The following is a 21,418-nucleotide window of genomic DNA, read 5'->3' on the forward strand; positions in this document are numbered from 1 at the left end:
TCTCCTTCCTGTACTGATAGGCCCCAAAAAGGGAAAAATTAAGTAAATGAATAATTTCTCCCAAACATCTCTCTAATGTAATTGTCACCATTCATATATTGTGACTTTATAGTTACTCATGTCAAATAATGGGGATGGTACTCTGGATTGACAATCATTTTCTTGATTTTATTATCGTGAGTCTTCTTAACTCTTTCAGGATAGAAATCCAAAGGGGATCACTATATGAAACAATGACTACTCTAGGATTGAAGGTATCTCAAAGAACCTTCTATTGATGCATCCAGATGATCTACATTCAATCTATCTTTTGCACTCCTTAGTGTCTCCCTATACATTTCACAAATAGGATGTAATTTATTCCAATTCTCTAGACCACTGATCTTCTCCTTCCTGTACTGATAGTAATCCCCAAATAAGTGTGACTTCTTCAAACACTTTTTTGGGACACTGCGATCCCAATTACCCACTACACGCAAACTCTTCCTACCCTGATTGAGATTGCTTTTGAGCCATGCCTTGAATTCTATTAGAAACTCGGCTTTCAAGCCAACATGTGTTGCAATCAATACTTCCCCTGCAGTCAAAGTTTGTGTTCCATCACCATCTTTACTAGATGCCACTTCTGATGCTTTTATTCCCATTTCATCCGAAAGCATTGCTAACATCTTCAATCGTTCCTGGAAGATTTTGGATATCTTTCCCTTTTCAGCAACAAAAAAAGTCCTTGTATACTCCTCTACCCATGAATGATCATAGACATAGAAAGTAGCATTTTTTTGCAAAGTTATCCTTCCATTCATGGTGTTGATCAATTTTTTTACTTTACTTGCAATTTCAGCCTTCTTCAAAGCTTTCCAGTTCACGTTTTCTGATGATAAATCAAGTGCATCAGATATGGCTCCCATCAATGATAAAATGGCTCCTTGATGTATGATTCCACTGGATAAAGCATCCATCACAAACTTTGAATTTCTATAGGTGTCATCATAAGTCATCATAAAGATTAATGCTCTCCTCTTTTCCAACAGATGTCCATAGTTGAAATTAAGGTGTTGCATCTTTTCTGTATCCAGGTTTTCTAAAATTGAAAGGAATTCTTTCCATCTACCTTTTCCATAATCAAGAAAGTCTGGAAATAATTTATCAAATTTCAGTAGCTTTCCAAGTGCATAAGAAGCAGGTGGAAGTGCCATTTTTTCATACTCAAAATTGTAAACACATTGTCTTTCAACACATTGTGCATGCAATTCTAATACTCTCCTATGAGACTCTTCTATGTCACCAAACATATCCTGGAAAGCATGAATAGGTATGAGCCAACTGTCTTTTGCAACCAGGAATTTCTTGTGTTGGACATATTTAAAGTGAACATCTGTCACATTGATCTTGATATTCTTTTGTTTGTTGTCAAAATTAAGGGCATATTTCAGAAAAACCAATTCAGGAATCTTGAACAGCTGTTCTTTGATTTCTTCAATCTGGTTCTGAGTCATTGGGGGTATGAGTTCCTGTGAATGCAAGTTTGCAGATGCTGAAGTTTGCTGCTCAGGATCCATTGATATTCTTTTACTAGGACCCTTTTTCCTTGGATTCTTGAGCTTTTTAGACATTAGCTTCAGGACCTTTCCTCTTTCTTCTTTTCTACTCAAAGCCTGAGACAATGTATACTTGGTATTATTTTGATCATAAGAGGGAATTTCTTCCAAACCTTTTATCCCTTCATTTTTGAATACATCAACATCCAGTGAGAAGATATTTTTTCCTTCTTCTATAGCATTCTCTTCCTCTTTGTTTATCCCTTCATTCTTGAATATATCAACATCCAGTGAGGAGATATTTACATCTTCTCTAGCATTCCTTTCCATCTCCTTTCCAATTATCTCTTCCTTGTTTGTGAAGTTTTCCTGTGGCAAATCCAAGGACCTTTCAGAAGCTGACTGGAATGGTGAAGCTTGATTGAGGGAATGCTTTAGTGGTCTGATTGACAAATTCTTCTGTGAACTTCTGGTCCTTGATCTCATTGGATATGTATCCACAACTGAACTCTTGATAATCTGGCTTTCAGGGATTCCTTTGGATACCTTCTTTTTCTGATCATTGGGAATAATTTCATTTGTCACAAGACTCAGATCCTCAACTTTGGTGGTGTTCTCTGCCACAACAGATTTCTTTGGTGGGGATTTTGACTGCAGAGCATGAAGTTTTCCTTTGACAACCCATCTTTCTTTCAAATCTTTAGGAAATCTCAAAATTCCTTGGTCTCCCACATCCTTTGATCCCTTTTCTGACTCTGAGACAATTTCTTTTTGGTGAACTTCTCCACTGCTTTTACATTGTTTTGGGTCATTCAAATCATATTTGGTCTCAAATCCCTGCCCTTGAATATCTCCTGATATCTGTTCAATAGAATTGTTGTTTGTTTTTTTCTGTTGTTCATTAATATTTACATCCAGGTTGATCTCTTTCTTGATATTACTTGGAACAACAACTTCAGGAGGTGTTGAAACTTCCTTCACTTTGTTTTTCAGCAACTGGTGTGAACTCACTTGGATTGGCAGGTCATCTTTACCTCTGTTGGTAAACAAACTAGGTGTGGCGGCATGACTGATGGTTTTCTGAAATTCCAAATATGAGGTTGATGGGATCTCATCTTCTTTCTGGTTAAAACTTTGAGTCGGAGGTACAGATTTTTTTCCTTCAATTACATGTCTTGCTGACCTGTTTGGTGCCCTTGAGGGAAGTCTAGGAAATGAAGTCTCATATACATCTGGTACAATCATATATTCCTCCCTGGATCAAAATTTGTATTGGGATTACTTAAATCAGATCCATGAAAATTGATGGATTTTGTTCAAATTGAATACATACCTCACTATCTTGTTGGGAAAATTGGACCCCCTTGGGTCCTTGCAAGATGGCTTTGAGACTTCTGACATTCCAAGGCTTCCTGGCTGATGTTCAAAAAATGAAAAACCAGGTATGGCAATAGAGCCAACAGGGATTGAATCCTTCTTGGATGTCTTTTGTGTTTCATAGAGATTTTCCAGAGATATTTGGAGCCCCTTCCAAATATTGTATTGATGAAGGTTAAAATCTGAGATTGAATTAGTGGTTTCCTTCTTTGAAATCAATGAAGAGTAGGATACCTTCATGAGTAAAAGACACTTGTAAATCAGGAAGATCTTCATAGAAGCCCAAGCTTTCATTCCTAGAATTTAAAGATAAGATCTTCAAGTCCAGGTGTGAAATTGGTAGCATATGATATGCTTCTTACAGATACTCACTAAAGAATAACATTTTTATATGTTCATGCAATCTTAAAGTTAAATATCCTCAAACATGTATGAAAATTATGGTTTGAAATTAAACCACTGAAACAAACTCAATATCTGTTGCTGTAGCTCATAGAAATCTATTAGCCAACACAGATCTCATTCAAAACTGTTCACAATCAATGCAATAATTCTGTTTTGAAGATCTAGACTTGAACATTAAGTACATTTTGTCCAAGAGACAGTTTGATGACCATTCCAAAGACTTTCATTGGGGTTTTAAAGATTAAATAAGGCATGAGTGATAACACTACACCAGATGACATCTTTTCCCAGGGGTATAGAAAATTAGTGTGCCACTGTGTATAGAAGGATATGAGTAGAGTACTTTTATATACCCATAAAGATACACTCATCTATGCCCATACAACCCATCATGTTCTATACCCACAGATAACAATCTTTCTATAACCATGTAAAATCAATTTAAATAGATACTGGAGGTACTTTTCGAGCTTTATTCAACAGGCAAGAATGATCAATCCATCAGTGATGATGTATGAATGTGAATGGAATCTGCCAATCTGTGCAAAATTACATACACACTCACATATGTTGCCAAGAATGCAAGAGTATCCTTTGTGAGATTAGAAATGTCCAAAAAATGAGAGATTCTATGCACTGTGGTGGTGGCTTCTGTTTGGGCTCAAGATATGCCACCGGTGAGATATGCAGCTGAACCAATAGTTCAGTATTTTTCATGAAAAAAGAGGTATAGGTGAACGGCAGTGATGGTAAAGACTGGATAATTTAATAGGATTGAAATCCAAGTTAAGCTATTCAAGTGAAGTGTTTGAAGTCAATCATTATTTGACAATTTCTGACCAAATCAGCAAGAAACTTATCTAACTTGCTAAAGGCCCCAGTCAGATGAACCAATTGTCTGGATGAAATCCAGGTACCACTGAAAAGTAATCAATATACATTCCTGATGGTTGGTGATATGGGAATAATCCTATCACAACCAACATCTTGTCAGGAATCTCTATTGTGGGCTAGATCCCTGAGGTTTGAGTTGAGGCAGGAAATGAGTGGTTGGATTTTATGAAAGGATGGTATGATCACAAACTATCTGGCTGGGCACAGAAGTAAAAGGACGCCTTGGAGGACCCAGAATTTGGTACAAGGGCTGGTCTACTCACCAAGCCCAAAGAGAAAAGTAGTACACAGAGCCAGCTTCCAGCCAATGTCTGTCCAACAAAGCAATGCTCTTTTGAGCTATGGCTGTGCTTCCCGTTGAGCTAGCCTGACTGATCCAGCCTTTCTGGTACATGATCATGAAGCATCCTTGAAGAAGATGAGAAGAAGTCAATCTTCTCTACTGTGAGGGTAGGGTACTCTTTGGGTATACTCTAAGCTCACTAAAGCTGGGAATAGGGTAATTGGGTATTATAAAACAATTTATTTATAATTATAAAAGATATAATTAATGAAAGCTGGATCCAGGGCTTTCCTTCAATCTTCCAATTGACAGATTAAAGAGTGAGGTATATATAACTAAACTGGTTGTTCTTATGGTCACCAACCTTGGGTTGTTCTTATGGTCACCAACCTAAGTACTTGTATATAGGCCACTAAACTTTGAGTTGTGAGAGGTCACCAACCTAGTATTGATTCTACTTGGGGAAAGTAGAGGATCCAGAAAAGTGAATGGTGTATTACTTACTTTTAGTCAGGAAGCTATTTAAAGTACTGAAGCAAATCACTAGCCTTATTTTCATAAGACTCTTGATTATGAACTTCAATATTAATTTAAAGTTGTTCTTTAAAAGTGATGTGTAACAAAAGCTTTGGGGAATCTGCTTGAAGGCTGAGAGAGGAGAGGTTTATATACTCTTCTCTCCAAAGATAACTGTTATCACTACAATGGTTGAGGGTTATCCTTAATTATTATTATTATTATTATTATTATTATTATTATTATTATTATTATTATTATTATTATTATTATTATTATTATTATTATTATTATTATTATTATTATTATTATTATTATTATTATTATTATTATCATTATTGCTACTTATAATTAATTACATATATATGTTGATTATACTATGTAGTACAAGCATTTTAACTCTTGACACTGAGTTATGAGGTGAAATTGGTGTCTTATTACATATTACATGTGGTTTTGAGTGTACAGGTATATGTAATTAGTGTTTTTAGATGGTTTATTACATGTTACATATATTCTCTAAGCTTTATGTACCTGTAATTAAGTTTCTTAGAGCATCCGCACTTGTGTGGTAAATCACATGCGGTAAGGTGAAATTTACCGCAACTGCAGGGCCTTTCCCACACTGGTGAGAAATTAGCCCCGCGGTAGTTAAATTTTGATTGATTTGCTTTAGCAAATCAATAAATTTACTGATTGGCTAACGCATGCGGTAGCCAAATTGCCAGCCCCTTCTTCACTTCTCAAGCACACCAACTTGCCAACTTGCCAACTCAACTCAACTCTGACTCAACTCCTCTCAATCCCTCTCAACTCAAAACACCTGACTTAAGAATCAATGGAGACCCAACTGTCTTCTAATTCATCAAACTAATGGGTATGTCTGGTTTCTTACTGTATGATTCTCTTTATCCAACGTTCATTAAGATTGTTCTACCTTACATGTGATTATATATATGTTCAATGAGATTTTAGATTGATTGATATAGAATTTGTATCCTGTGGATTGGGCTTAAAAGGGTTTTAAATCAAAGTGGATCAATTTCTGATTGTTTGTTTTGATTTTAGAAGGTTTTTAATGTTTCTTGTCCTTTGGATTGACTTCAAAAGGATTTGAAAAATAAATATCACATTCAACTGGAGAGGATATATGCAAAAGGGTCTTCATTCTCTGCATTTCTTTTCAAATTCTCAATGGTCATCAACATGATCAATTTTAATTAATGGTGCAATGAATCTTTATTTGCTTGTCTACAAACCTCTCTGTGCCAACCATCCAGCGGTGATGAGATCTCAAGTTACTCTCAAATGAACTTTCCTGTCCCAAAGCTCTTCTTCCCTGGCAGGGATCGCTTGGAACGCACTGATTGATTGAAAAGTTGATTGATTTTGTTGTTTGGTATATTTTGAGTCTGTAAACTCTGCATCAGTGTGGAATCCAAATTACTTCTTGAGTTAGTTAACTACTGTGCAGGTAATTTTGGCACAAGTGTGAAATTTGGTCACGTTAAGTAATGTTTTACTTAATGTAGAGGTTGTTACCGCACATGATCAAGTTAACAACTGCAAACAAGTGTGGATGCTCTTAAGGGTTAGTTATATGTTACAAGTTAGTCTTTGGGTACATACATATGTACTCAGGGCTGACATCTACCCTGATCCCACTTTTTGGAGTCCAATGATTTGATAATCATGAGTCTATGGTAAAGCATAATCCATCAGTTGTTATCTTTCTGCGAAAAAATCAAATTAATAAATCCCTCAAGATTTTTGTATTTAAATTTCTATCAAGAAATCAATTTATGAATTGTTTCAAAGTATATTTAATAAACAAGAACAAGTGCCCTTTTTTCATAAGAATGCACCGCCAACATAGATGCCTCAGATTGAAAAATCCGAGGCATCATTGGATGGAAACCCTCGGACAGGTCTTGTCCAAGGATTTGATCCGAGGTATTTTTTGACGCAAAATAATACCTCGGATCAAAACCTCGGAGAGATTTTGTCCGAGGATTTGAGTCCGATGATACCTCGGATTTTTCAATCCGAGGCATCTTTGTTGGCCGTGATGTAGATTGATTCATGAGTTCTTTTCTGGAGTCTATGTATAGGTTAATTTTTAGGTTTCAATTTGTTCAAACATTCATCTAAATCAAATCTTGAATTTAAAAAACCAAATATTTCAAGATGAGTAAACCAAAAGCAGTTTGTTTGATCATCTGTCTATATAATAATATAAATTGCAGAAGCCTATATGTAAGTTAATCTCATGTGAAAGATTGACAAGACATCTTTTGTTTCTAATAGAGGAGATCTTAGCTCAGTGTTTGAGTTTGTTCTACTCAAGTCAATTTGTCAGCCCTGAGTACCAAACCATAGTACCAAAGGCTGACACATAATAATAAGAAAAGCTTTAAAAACAATAATTACAACTCAGTCTCAGTCTGAAGAGTCAAATTACATATGAATTAACATATGTAACATGTGTAAACCATATGTAAAAGACTGTGTAAGTACACAACTCTTATATTTCCTAAGATTACATACATTGTACAACTGTAACATGTATGTAACAAAGTAGAAAGGTTTATAACTATATGTAATAAAACCTAACCTTGGAACCGCAAATTGTGCGCATAAGATTTTCAATCAAGAACCCTTAAACCTGCATAGTAGCTCCATTAGTCAGAGTTTAAAGTGCTAAACACTATAAAAGAATTTAGTGTTTTTAATCAATTTATTGCTAGTCAGGAAGATAATTGATTAAGGGAAGTCACTGAAGATTCAGTGCACAGTTTCTACTAAAATACTAGTAGAAACTTCTGACAAATCCCTTGAAAAGCCTTTCTTTAAAGGTCCTCTAACTGCAGTCTATGCTTGTTTGTTACAAGTATTGAAATAACAAAACACGGAATGAAATTCTACGCGCTTGAGCAGATGTTTGCACCTGGACAGACAGGTGAGATGATTAAGCTCAAAGACTCGAAAAGACTTGTAAAGAGAAAGATGGGCGGAGGGAACTTGACGCCTTACCTGGACAGACAGGTGAGATGATTGAGCTCAAAGACTCAAAACAACTTGTAAAGAGAAAGATGGATGGAGGGAACTCGACGCCTTACCTGCAAGAGAGCAGGACTAAAACAAGCAGAAAGTTGTGAGTGAAACTTTCCCTAACGGTGTTTATATATTCCAAGTAATCAAAAGAAATAAGAGAAAGAGCAGTAAAAAGAGCTATGTATTCACCTGGACAGACAGGTGAGATGATTGAGCTCAAAGGCTCGAAAAGACTTGTAAAGAGAAAGATGGGCGGAGGGAACTCAATGCCTTACCTGCAATAGAGCAGGAGTAAAACAAGCGGAAAGTCTAGAACGGCAAGGTGAGCGGTTGTCGTATACAATGTACTGGAGACAAAAAACTTACTCTTAGTGAAACTTTTCCTAACGGTGAGGAAAGAACTCAGAGTCAGAGAGGACAGAGGTATATAAGAAAACACGAGGCGAACAAACAGAGAGAAAATTTTTGACAACATTGTATGAGCTAGCCCAGAAGGGAAACCTAGAGAACTACGGGTAACAACTAACACTCAAAGCGGATCAGTACTACTCCCAAGAGGTAAGTTCTTCCATATCTATATCACCCTTGAAACTACATCACACCTGACCATTTCTCCCTTCCATCCTTCTCCTTGCTTGTGATGTACTTGACCATAACACCCTTAATACCATACCGTGGTTTTTACCATAACAAGTATAGTACAAGAACCTTGTTTTGTCCTCCTTTAAACTTTGTAAATCAGAATCCCTACAAGTTTCTACCTGTTCCGTAGTGATTTATCCCTGGCCCCCAAATGCCAGGGATTGAGCTGCCCAAGCAATCAACTTTTTTTGTAAAACATCAGAACAAGCACCAATCCCCCCATTCCCCAAACTTCTTTCTCTCTGAGACCTAACCTGGTTCCTGTACCCTGACCCCAGACAGGTCACCAGTCTGCCAGGGAATCACTGGGGATCCTCAAGTACCATTCCCTGGTGGTTCTTGGCAAATACCCCTGAGCACAACCTTTCCCAAACTTTGATTTGTCTGCTTTTCACACAAATCTTTTCCTTGGCTTCCCTGAGGAGAATCACTCTTTTTTGACTCTCAGAATGACCCTGGGCCTGTCCATCCCCATGGTTCTGGGACCCTTTGGATGCCAAAACAACCTGCAGGGGTGTACTGTGGGGAACCCCAATTTAGAATTGCTTTTTTGACTCTCAGATTTACCCCTGGACCCAACCATCCCCATTGTTCTGGGAACCTTTGGAGGCCAGGAAAACTCCCCAGGGTGTACTGTAGGGATCCCCAATTTGACAGGTCTTGGGGCTCAACCTGACCTACCACCTGGCACCATAACATCTGTCTTAGTTTTAGAGGTCTTTTGTGAAACTGTTAAAGTTCTACAACCAATTTCACAAGGAATTTATAAAAGATGTATACTTCTAGTGACTATGGGGTGGGTAAGACCTTTTTCATCTCCAGAGAAATTCAACCTAATACTCACTCTGGTCTTCCTATAACTTCAAACTTACAGATCAGAAACCAGACTGAGATAAGCTTTCAAAAGTTTTCATCACACTTCAAAAAACTTATATGTACCCAACCTAAATGAATTTCTACAGGTAAGAAAGATTACTCAATCAAAATAATTTGACAGGCACTGTGATTTAGTTTATCTAGCTGCTCATGAAGGTCACTCTTTTAAAAATTCAAAAAAAATTACTTGGAGGTGAGGTTTTTACACCAAGGCTTAATTGGAGGTACATACTAGAAAGTTGACAAATGCATTCAAAATAAACTCAATTACAACAATAAGAATGGATGAGTTCCCGGGATGTTTGGTTTGGAAAGTTAGATTCTTCAAATCAATTGAGTTGAGTTGAATGTTTTTATTGGTCTAGTCTTCAACTTATGAAAGCTTTTTTCCCTTGCTTTCTCTCTTTCTCTCTTTCTCTCTTTCTCTCTTTCTCTCTTTCTCTCTTTCTCTCTTTCTCTCTTTCTCTCTTTCTTACTTCTTTTTATGTATGGTCATCAGTATAAGATCCTTTTCAACATATATTCAATTCTTATCCTCCGCAAAAGAAAACCCAATCTTTCAACAACATTGTATCATATTTTTTTTCACATATTTATCCAAAGTAAAGAAACCAGAACATATATATCCAAAAAAAAACGTAGCATAAGTGATATCCAAAAAAAAGAAATTTCCAAGAAAAGAAAAGAACAGCAAAAAACGATATCGAAAAACAAAAGACCAAAACTTAAAAGAAGCAAACCATCCCAACCACATAATGTTTCACACAAACTCAACCTCAACACCCGCCATCTCCAATTTCTTCAAAACATCCGTCTCATACCTAACCCCACGATTTCCCAACTTCCCATCCTCTCTATTCCTCGTACACCCAACCAACTCCAACCTAATTTTTCTTTCCTTCCTACGATTTCCCAAACAATCAATCAAATCAATTTTAGGGTTCCATAACTTAATCTCTTCTAATGTGCTAGGTAATCGGTCTAGATAGGTTGTGGTGATTAAATCGGATTTGTAGTGAGACAAATCTAATGATTTCAACCGGTTTAAACTCATTAACCCTTCATCCAAATTCATTTCCTTCCTACCTTCTTCTGATCCTAATGAGTTTTCTTTTTCGTTAGTCAAACAAGTCGGATTAAACCAATCTTCTTCAATACATAAATGTTCTAAACTGTTACTAAAGTTTTGTAAAAGATGATTGAATGGTTCAAGTTGATCAGATCGGTGATGATGGTTTCCAACTCGGCTTTGTAGTTTCGAATCAAGAGGTAAAGAAAGGTTAAATTTTAATCGGTTTAATGTATTAGGTACTAATTTTTTTAGTATTAAACATATTTCATGAATCGTTAATGGGATTCCATTCCCGATCCATAGTTCATGGATCGATAAAAGATGATTAAGTTTAGGAATAGAGTATGAACTAGATCGTTTCAAATCGATTTCTTGATTAGGTTTCAAAAAAGTATTAGTCGTATTAGTAGAAGAAGAGATCGTCAAAAGAGGTCCGCTGATGATGAGTTTCTTCAAGACTGATGGGTTAGGTAACAAACTTAATCCGTTAAGTAAACCGAATAATCCTAGATGATCACCTCCTCCTATGATCGTTAAAGATCTTAAGGAACTTAGATGATGGGAGAGATTGCTTAGAGATTTTAACACTTTTGTACAGATCACTTCGGGTGCGTGGATGTAGAAGTCTTGGAGGTTGGTCGAGAGTGAGAATAAAAGGGATGGGATTTCTAGGATGTATAGGCTTGGATCTTCTGATGGTTCGAGGTCTGGGTTCTTAGTGATCGGACTTGAAGGTTCATTAAAACAGATATTAGATTCGGTTCATGGTCTTTGGGACGCTTAGAGAGTTTGATGACTTACGTTTTAGGAGGTTCAAGTCTTCTTTGGTTCGGGTAAAGTGGATTAGGTTTCATAGGAGAAGGATGATGAGTAACCAAAGAAGTAAGTAAAGTAGAAGACCTAGATCGTACTATACTTTCTTCCTTGACAGTCACTCCATTCTGGTTCAACAAAACCATCGATTGTCGATTAGGTTTTCCATTTGATCTGGCTTGAGATTGAGATTTAAAAGAATGAAGATGAGTAGGTAGGATTAAATAACAAGATTTGATTAATTGAGATAAAGATGAATTTGATTCGAGTGATCGAGTAATGGATTGGATTTTCGTTAAATTGTTTAGAATTAAACATGACCATGAGATGGTTCGGGTGATTGATAAGAATCTTTTGGAAATTAATTTTAGTTGATGTGATTGAAGTTGAGATTCGATTAAATGATTTAAAACTTCAGTCTTGATCAAATTACTTTGATGAGTTTCTTCATTTGAATTTATGGGGATTTGTGATAGAAAGAATGATGGGTTTATAAACTTGAAGACTTTTGTCCATATCTCAATTGATAATCCATGAATGAGTTCAGGTTTGATTGGATTTGAAAGGGTTTGATAATAAGTTGAATTAGATAATTGAATTAAATCAAACTTTGGATCTCGTTTTGATTTGTGTGTTTTAAGTTTTTTAGTTGGAGTGGTATGGTTTTGGTTTAGTTTTAAATTCGAATTCGAATTGGATGGTGATGAAGGATTGATAAGGTCTTGATCTGATAGTAGTAAATCGTCTTCTTCAATCGTTCGTTTACCTTTACCTTTGATAGTTGGATGATCAGTATGATTTGATGATTGAAGTGAAGTAGTAGATTGAAGTGAATTGGTTGGATTGGGTTGGTTTGATGAATTAAGTTGAATTGAAAGTTTTACATTTGATTGGACGGTAGATTGAGATGATTGAGATGAAGCAATCAAGTTTAATAAATCTAAAAGTGATAATACTTGATTTGATGGTAATGATTTAAAGTAAGATTGAATATCTTGAGTATCATATAATTCAAAATGATGATGTTCAAGAAGTGATGTTGTTGTTGATTGATTTGGTTTGATTTCTGATGGTTTGATTAGTTCTTGATGATTTTCCTTTGGATGTTCATTTGCTGGATTTTCTTTTATGGGTGGTTGTTGTTCTTGTTTAGTTTGTGATCTTGTTTTAGGTCTGAGTGTTGGTGGTTGTTGTTGTTGTTTTGATTTCTTTTTTCGAAAGAATGATAACATTTTCTTATGCTTTGTTGGTTTTACTTGATTTGGTATTTTGGAGCTTTCTTTGAGACTTGAGCTCAGCGACAGTCTGGATGTATCCTGTCAAGTCTCGTTCGATGAGTCAATTGGCAATTTGTAGCAATTTCAATTCAACCATCACTCAAACTCAATTACAAAACATCTTCTAGGTTCTTCTTTCTTCTACTAATCCCACATCATCAATCATCATCATCAAATCTTGTAATGTCATTCCAATCCACCAAAATCAATCACAAAAACCACATCCATCAAATCACCACAAAATACATCTATCTTCTATCTATCTAGTATCTACAACCTCAAGGTCCAAACAAACCCCAATCAATAAAAACCAATCCAATCTTAGCACAAAGAAACCCAAACACAGCCTTCCAAAAAGTAATCAAAAGAACCGTGATCGGTAAAGGCAGTACACCAGAACTAGCAATATCTGAAACAAAATTATCATTTTGTCTACAACCCACCCAAAAAAACAGTGATAAATTTCTTGATTTTTTTTGACGATGGGCTTTTTTTTGGGGTGACTACTTACCGTTTGATTCGATACTTTGAATCGGTTGGGGATTTTTCTAGGTCGACTCGGATTAAGAATTTAATTCTTCTGGGCCAGATGCCTCTGGGTAATAAACGAATTTCAAGTTCTTCAGTTAATTCTATTCACCCCCCCCCCCAAAAAAAATATCTCATCATCGTTAGTTTTGGGTTTGGTTAAACTTAGATGACATGAGATCTTTGGTTTACCTAGGGTTGCTTTTGTGTGATCTTGATTGAACATCACTGCATCAAATTCGATTTTATTATTAATAGTCATCACTCGACTAATCATAAGAAATTCCCCCAACCCCGAACAAAAAAAAGGATTAAAAACCGTTTGAATAAGTTTATGCAAAAGGTGGTTTGGTCTTGATGACTTACAAGAACTTATAAATCCCTTTCAAGTTTTCTTTTCCTCTAAATCTTAATGCTTGATTAATAATCGGATGTAAGATATAAGCATCTTCTGTAAAATATCTAAATCCCCAAACCAAAAAGAAAAAAAAGACTTGGTAAGCAAGAGGGTATGTTAAGAGAGAGAGGGCTTTGGTGAGTCGTACTTATCGACATTCTTGATGATTTCAGATGCTTCATATGGTTCAGTTATTGATCTAACTACTTCTGTTAACTTATACAATTAAAAAAACAGATACCCATGGTGATCAATTCGGTTTTTGAAGTATAATTTGGAGAGTCTGTTTTGATAGAACTACTTGACTTACTTCTTTTACTGGGTTATTCATCCTTCTATTGACTTGAACGTTTACTAAAACGAGAATTATTCAGGAAATGTATATAATGGATAAAAGAAATTTAAAAATCAAATAAGTACAGTCAATCTAGATTAGCTTGGCCAATCGAGAATTTTTATTTTTATTTTCAGACGTATACAGGCCAATACAGGCCATTTTATAAGCATACATAGCCTTCAACTGCGACACCACATTCAGTTGAATGGGCCCGTTTTGACGATTCAAGCTTCTGACTGATCAGCATCTATCAGCATCAATCCATTCCGTCCAAACCCATCCTTAAATCACTTGAATCCTCTTTACCTCGTCACTAACTATCCTTTGAAAATTGTGCATATCATCTAGGCTTTCATCCCGCGATCCAACCACCCTTTCGATCTCGGCTGTAACAACTCGGCTTTGACTCAAGTAAGCTCTTTGAATATTGTTCTCATATTGCGATCGATCATCTGATCTTTGAATATCTTCCTTGTCTGTCCAATCGGTCCAATGTCCTGGTCCATTCATCAGATATCTCCAAGCTCATCGACTCAATTCCCTATCTTATTACCAATTCAGGGTGTGTATTTTCTTTGACTTAAGTCCTGTTCACCGACTAAACCCCCGCTAATTGAAATGTTACATTTCTTTGGACTCCCTTCTGCCTGTCAACTCAAGCCCTGGTCTTTGGTTTAGACACTCTAGAGTAATTTGGGGATCCAGCAATCTAATAGATCCAATCCAGCGGCGAGGATCGATCTTGTTTTATTGCAAATCATCAGTAAGAGGCTACTTACCCAGTCTGTGGATCTCATTATATTGTTTTTTCTTGCTATCCGATTTCGCTGTGCTTCTCGAGAAAAAATCAGTGTCTTATCTGTATATAGGAATTTTGTACCTGTCATCCCAATGCTCAATCAATTCAATAACATGGACTGTTTACTGTCATCATCCTCAGGTCTAGTTGATATAATTTCTGGGCTTTTTCTGTTGCCTATGAGTTCATTAGGCCCACAGTCTCAGAATGCACAAACCTCTTGCAAATGCTTAAAGACTTGCACTGTACTTTCTTACTTTGCGGTCATGAAGAACTGTCTTATTTCCTTTTCAGTAGGACCTGAGATCATACTTGGTGGTTGCTGGCTTCCTTGCATACTCCAGTGTGGAGTACACGATCTATGACTTGATCTAAGAACTGTTGGCACTCTGCCTATCTGTGACCATGATCATTGCACACGATCTCCTCACTTTCTGGCATGGTATCAATGGATTTGGAAAGCGATTGAAGCACCACATGAAGAGACTGTATCCCAATGGCAAGCTGAGGCTAGATGAGATACAAGCAGAATGAACATTGAGACAATGGATTTGATCTGATGTGACAGATTCAAAGCTAAGGAAGATAAATAAGAAGGGAACGATTGAGTTAGTCAACAAATGGCCAGAGCTTAACAGTTGAATTTACGAGTTGGATCTGGAGCCTAAAGAAGGGATTCAAAAGTGAGAACACGGGCTAAAGACAGCCCTTCACTTGCATCAAAGCCAAGATTTCAAAACCGATAGACTCAAATAGACATAGAGGGTTGAATCGAAGACGCAGAGGGCCAAATCGAAGCTTAGAGGTCTGAATTGAAGTAAAGAGATTGAATTCAAAGCCTAGAAGACAAGGTCAAGCTCACACTAGAGGTCCTTGGCTGAAATGGAATATGGGATCGATGCGTGTAGGATGAAAGTACGGTGCTGAAGGTTCATAATAGTGAAGCACTGTTGACTGTGGTCAGCAGTGGTTGGTCTGACTCATGACCAGACAAACATAAGCATATGAATCATATGTTTATGCTTATAGATTTACCTGTATTGCTGTAAAAAATAAATAAATAAAATCTGCTCGGACAAGCTAATCTAGATTGACTGTATTAGATTCTTTCAAAAAGGTTTCTCTTAAGGAATGATATGAATGACTCTCTCTCTCTTATGTGAAGAGTTTTTGAAAGGTTTTTTAAAATTCGTATGCGCATGATATGATCATGAATCATGATGTGATGGCTTCTGAAATTCAAGGGTTGTCTATCACCGAGCTTAAAGGACTGCACAGCTTTTTGATCAGTACGGTTGGTTGATTTGGTGACACAGCGTTAATCTTTCGAGCGGTTGGGTTCGTTGGAATCGAATCAGATTGGTTGTGATGCTTTTTCACATCTTTTGAACTTTCTGAAACACACATCGACCGGTTTTGTTGTTTGATTATCCAATTCATCTCAATTTCTTAAAAACCAATTCATCATAGTCATCCGTTTTCTCAGAAACTGATCCCAAGATCTTTTGAATAAAGTTTGAGATATAAATGTGTATAATGTTTTTAGACGATGTGATGAATTGGATTTTGTTTGCTCGCGATTTTAAAGTATCCAAAGATACGCAAGTAAAAGTTCTCCCTAAGGAAACTGGGATTTTGAACTTTTTTACAGAGGATGAACGTGGAGGAGATTTTAATGAAGAAATTGGTTTTATACATAGTGCTTCTGTTCATGATGAAACCAAAGCCATTTCCAAATCTCGTGAGGGATAGGTACCACTCTGGCTCATGATTCTTAAAGCTGATGACCAGATGAAAAGTCCCGAGTGATGCCAAGTCTAAGACTGTAGTCAGATTGTGAAAGATTTTGAGGATTCAAGTCTTTATTGCAGCAGAACTCAAATAACACAGATAGTCACAAAACAACTAAAACAAGAAAGTCAATAACATAGCATAGCAAATTGAGATTGATGTAGACAAAGTTTGAGTACCTAAAACAAGATCAACACAGGTATGAACTCGTTGAGTATAAGTAACTATTAGGATTAGTGGATAGTCCCTACTGTTGTCTACAATTGAAAGAAAGATTAATACAATATTTTTATTGGTTTTATAACAATCACCAGTTAATTTATTCATCTTATAACAATAGCTAGGTAGTGATCTCCTCCTGCAGTTAGTTATTCTCAACAAGACTGTTTTGTCGTGGTGATCTTTGGAGTTGTTATAACGTGATTATACTTCTTGAGTGATTGTCTTATTATGATATGAAAGATATGAGATGGAAAGTAAAATGAAATAGAAAGTAGAAAATTAATATTGAGACAGAAACTGGGCACAACTCATCATTCGAACAGGACAGTACATTATAGGAAAATAGGAGAAATAGGAGGTTCATATTCTTTCTGTGAACACATAGATTCTTTGGGACATTATGTAAAATATCAAATGGTTCTAAGAGCATCTCCAACGCGACTCTGTAAACGTAAGTTTAACGTAGCCATTTAGACATAAACGTAAGCTGTAATTTACGTTTAGCGGTTTGGCCACAAAAACCAACCTCCAGCGCGCACATGATTTGTCACAAGTTGCCATGTGTGTGATCCCTCGTTTTCAGCTTCGCGGTTCTCTCGTGTCAAGTTCTCGAAATCGCTAGGAAAAATTTGACGTTTGGAGAATGACAGAGGAATGACAGAGTTGCCGCGTATTGGACGAACGTGGTAATCTTATTCCCGCATTCAGTCGATCACAATCGATGATCACATCATCGATTGTGATTGATGGCATCTTATTATCAACTTGGAAGATAAGTATCTGGCATTTACGGCAGCCGCATAACCTTGGGTGGGGGCACCTCAGGTGCGCGTTGGAGTTAGTCAATTCTCAAAAACGAATACAGCCTGCTGTACTTCTTCAGCAGGCCCAATTCGGATGTGTATGAGTTTTACAGATACCGACTGCGTTGGAGATGCTCTAATTCTTTTGATTATGTAATTCGAGCTGAACATCATTGCTTCTACATAATACCATGACACTTTACCAGGGATGATTTCCAATCCTTAGCAGATTGATGGGGTAGGTGGTGGGACCATACACATTCCTATTGTCATTGACCTGATCAACAAACAAGAGAGATTAGGCCTGTCAGAGCGAAAAGTTCAAAAATGTTATGAGAAATTTTCGGCAGGCAAAGGTAACAAACGAATCAGGGAGTTTTTAATTTTCATAAGGTGATATCGAAGGCTTTAAAACAACTTCATCAAAAGGCTTTTTCTTGGGGGGGTTCGGCTCGATGAATCATTTCTTTTCATCAAGATCAGTTTCATCAAGTGAAAAATCAAATCAAATCCAATTTCGTTAAACTCAACTTCAGATTTAAGCTTTACAAAACCATCTCACTTGTTTGACACTTGTTTGATTGAGTGAGATCCACTAACCTTCGATTGATGAGGTTTTTTTATCTATTTATAAAATTCAAAAGGTCCTTTGGTGAGCGAACTCGCTGAGTGTTCCTCTGAGACAGGGACATGACTGAGTTTGTTTAATTCATCTTCGACTTCGAGGTCACTTTGAAATCGTAATCTTTTGAATACATCATGATAAGATCTTTCTCGATCTTGCCAAATCTCATCTCCCCACACCTAGACTTGATCTCACTTGTTTCGAAACACAAAAAAAAAAGCTTTTTTGGCCACTCCATTATCTATAAAGGCCCCACCCATTGTCTGTCTTTATCCTTCTTTCCATCATATATATTACAAAGATTCATTTATAACTGCGCACACTTTGAAAGAAACAAGTTTGGATTCATTGAGAGTAGACCTTACACTTATATTCCGAATCCAGCTTATTTATATTTTATATATTTTATATAAATATATATTATATTTATCTAAACTCCACAATCATCCTTGCTCCCAAACCCATTCTTGAACTTTTGGCGAAAAAAGCACATCTTACCTTATTTTATTTTCATATATCTAACCAAAACCAAATTCTCAAACACTAAAAAAGATGAAATCATTCTTTTTAGTTATACTTTTCTTTCCATCTTTCTTAGCTTTACCTACTCCATTCATCAAATCACTAAGATTCCAAACCGATCGACCAACTTCAATCAGACTAGCCAGACGTCATTTACTACAAACAATCTTACCAGATCATCAAGAAGTTCATCAAACCCGTCTTCATAAACGAGCCTTTAGTCGAATGAGTCAAGCAATTTTACCAGGTATGAGAAGTGGAGCTCAACATTTAGATGCAACAAATATGATACCTACTAGTGCTATCAGTACTTATGGTAGATTGATGGATGGCTTTACTGTTCCTACTAACTTTGTTGTTAAAGATGATGTTTTTAATCAAGCTGTCAAACTTAGACAGATGGATGACACTTTCGATATATATGATGGTTTTCTACCTCAGCCAGGATTAAATGTTGGTCAACTTTTTTTGTTTTGTTTTGTTGGAATCTTTTGTCTTCCTTCAAAAAGCTGATTATCTTTTCTTTGGTTTTCTGTTCATTAGCAATTCCAATCATGATAAATTTCTGGGAATTCTTTACCACTACAATGAATCTTGGGTTGATTTTTTATTTAATTTGATGGAATTTTGAATGATTTTATCAAAATGGAGATCTGGAATTATTTTTTCAAGTTTGGTTCTGTAACCTATAAGGACTTCATCTTATTTAAGCAGTTCATTGTAACTTATAAAGAATTCATCTTATTTAAGCAGTTCATTTCATTTTGAATTCATTTTATTCTATATGAAGTTTTCTTTGTTCTTTTTTCCACAACTTCTTTTGTACACTCAATATCTCACTTCTCATAAGAAACTTGATAATTACAAATACAAAAAGACAATTTATTTAAATCACCATAATCTAAAAAAAAACAAAAAAAATAAGATACATGATTGAAAAATAAGAATGGACTTTAGATTAAAAAAAACAGGTTCTTTAGTAGTCACTAGATTCAAGCTCCAAAGAATTCCTTTTCAAGTAAATATTTTCCAATGATAGCTACCCAAAAGCCTGCAAAAGATTTCATAAAAGTAATCATAGATACCAAGATCTGATTGAATGGTAAGATACCCAACACGTTGAGATCTGAAACAAACTGATCGTCTTGTCTATTGAAATCATTTCAAAAGATTTATAGAACGGAAGAAAGGTATTTTCTGGTAAGTCAATAAATGAAGAAAGGGAGATTCGTTTGGAAAAAGAATGGTATTAAATGGTTTAAAGAATGAGTGACATACCTAGTGATTCTGTATTTACCATCCGAAGATTTTTCTAAATCTAATCTACTCAAACACTTTATATGAAAGACAAACAATCCAGCTGGAAGAAATCTTGGTTCGAGACGTTCAGTGAATTCTAAAAACCAAAAACAAATCATAATGATTAATTATCATACTGGGTAAGATTGGATCAATAAGGTAAAGAGATGTTGGGAAATCAAGCTTGATTGAAATTGAAATTCATTTTACCTAGTGCTGCTTGAGTTTTGTTTTCATTAAACGTGACTGCATGAAATCTTACTTGATTATTGATTAAAAATATTCGACTTAATTTTTGGTTTTCCCCAAAGTTCAATTAACAAAATCATTGAATATTGGGAATTATAAGTAAATCGGAACAAGATTCACTTACTACACTTTATAAATTCCTTTTAAATATTCTTTTCCATGAACTCTTGCTGGTTGATTTATTAATGGATGTAAAATGAATGCATTTTCGGTGAAATACCTGTATGTATTGTAAAAAATTTAAGCGGAGATTAAATCAATCAAACTATATGATCGATGGGAAGTCTTATGGGATAGAAACCTTTCATGATTATCGAAAGGAATTTGTTTTATGAAGAGTTTCGTTGGTAAAAGAAAAGGCTTTAGTAGAAAAGAAAAAAAAGGGAATCCGAACAACCAGGTTGGAGGCTTACGTATCAAGATAGTTTGCAATTTTAGTTGCTTCATATGTTTCAGCACAGGCTCGTACCACATCAGGTAGCTCTTAGACGAAACCCAATAAGAAGTTTTGAAAGGCAAAGCAGTTAGTTTTTGAAATCACTGAAGAAATGAAGGAAGGAAGGAAACCCAATAAAACTGGACTTACTTCCTTCACCGGATCGTTCATCTTCTAACCCAAAGAAAAAGTAAAATCAAGTGATACTTAATCTACAATTCGACAAATGGATCAAAACCACCCAAGAGATAAGAAAAACACAGGTTTGATGATTTCGATTTATCCAACAAGCAAGATCGTATGATTCTTTTAATCTCCAAATTAAGTTTCAATTTATGAACATCTTCCTAAAGGAAATCAAATTGTGTGATTGTGATTCCATATAAACTAATGATTTTTAGTTCGTATTGATTTTTCTAAAGATCCTCAAAGTCATATTATTGGGTATTTCGTGGTTGATTAATTTTTCAAGTTTGTTTTCCTTTTTCAAAGAATAAAGAAAACAGTGTAAGAAAACAATCGAATCACGGATTGTTAAAAATTTGAACGGAAAGGTACCTTCAGAGAAAGCTTCAACCTACAATACCATGTCAACTTCTTTGTGATCAAACTGATCATCATCAAGGCAAAAGATCTGCATGGTCCGGAGACACTAGCTTTTGG

The 21,418-nt window shown here is 35.8% G+C and overlaps 4 protein-coding genes across 4 annotated transcripts; 1 reads left to right on the top strand and 3 right to left on the bottom strand.

The window, feature by feature from the left end:
- Window positions 1-242: 242 nt before the first annotated feature.
- On the bottom strand, window positions 243-3,209 carry MELLADRAFT_61915 (uncharacterized protein; the record flags this gene model as incomplete). The annotated part of the gene is made up of 2 exons (XM_007408542.1): window positions 243-2,745; window positions 2,872-3,209. 2 exons carry the CDS (start codon window positions 3,207-3,209, stop codon window positions 243-245), a joined length of 2,841 nt encoding a protein of 946 aa, XP_007408604.1.
- Window positions 3,210-10,115: 6,906 nt separating this feature from the next.
- MELLADRAFT_105052 (uncharacterized protein) lies at window positions 10,116-14,003 on the bottom strand (the record flags this gene model as incomplete). The annotated part of the gene is made up of 9 exons (XM_007408541.1): window positions 10,116-10,141; window positions 10,492-11,384; window positions 11,459-12,678; window positions 13,119-13,179; window positions 13,259-13,379; window positions 13,468-13,544; window positions 13,642-13,737; window positions 13,821-13,888; window positions 13,983-14,003. 9 exons carry the CDS (start codon window positions 14,001-14,003, stop codon window positions 10,116-10,118), a joined length of 2,583 nt encoding a protein of 860 aa, XP_007408603.1.
- Window positions 14,004-18,801: 4,798 nt separating this feature from the next.
- Window positions 18,802-19,284, top strand: MELLADRAFT_105053 (uncharacterized protein; the record flags this gene model as incomplete). The annotated part of the gene is made up of 1 exon (XM_007408267.1): window positions 18,802-19,284. One exon carries the CDS (start codon window positions 18,802-18,804, stop codon window positions 19,282-19,284), a length of 483 nt encoding a protein of 160 aa, XP_007408329.1.
- A 479-nt stretch (window positions 19,285-19,763) lies between these two features.
- MELLADRAFT_61917 (uncharacterized protein) lies at window positions 19,764-20,926 on the bottom strand (the record flags this gene model as incomplete). Its single annotated transcript, XM_007408540.1, has 6 exons — window positions 19,764-19,920; window positions 20,050-20,167; window positions 20,281-20,357; window positions 20,444-20,539; window positions 20,733-20,800; window positions 20,906-20,926. The coding sequence occupies 6 exons, from the start codon at window positions 20,924-20,926 to the stop codon at window positions 19,764-19,766; spliced, it is 537 nt and encodes a 178-aa protein (XP_007408602.1).
- Window positions 20,927-21,418: the final 492 nt, after the last annotated feature.

Source organism: Melampsora larici-populina (assembly GCF_000204055.1).
Source record: "Melampsora larici-populina 98AG31 unplaced genomic scaffold MELLAscaffold_12, whole genome shotgun sequence".
Taxonomy (NCBI): domain Eukaryota; kingdom Fungi; phylum Basidiomycota; class Pucciniomycetes; order Pucciniales; family Melampsoraceae; genus Melampsora; species Melampsora laricis-populina.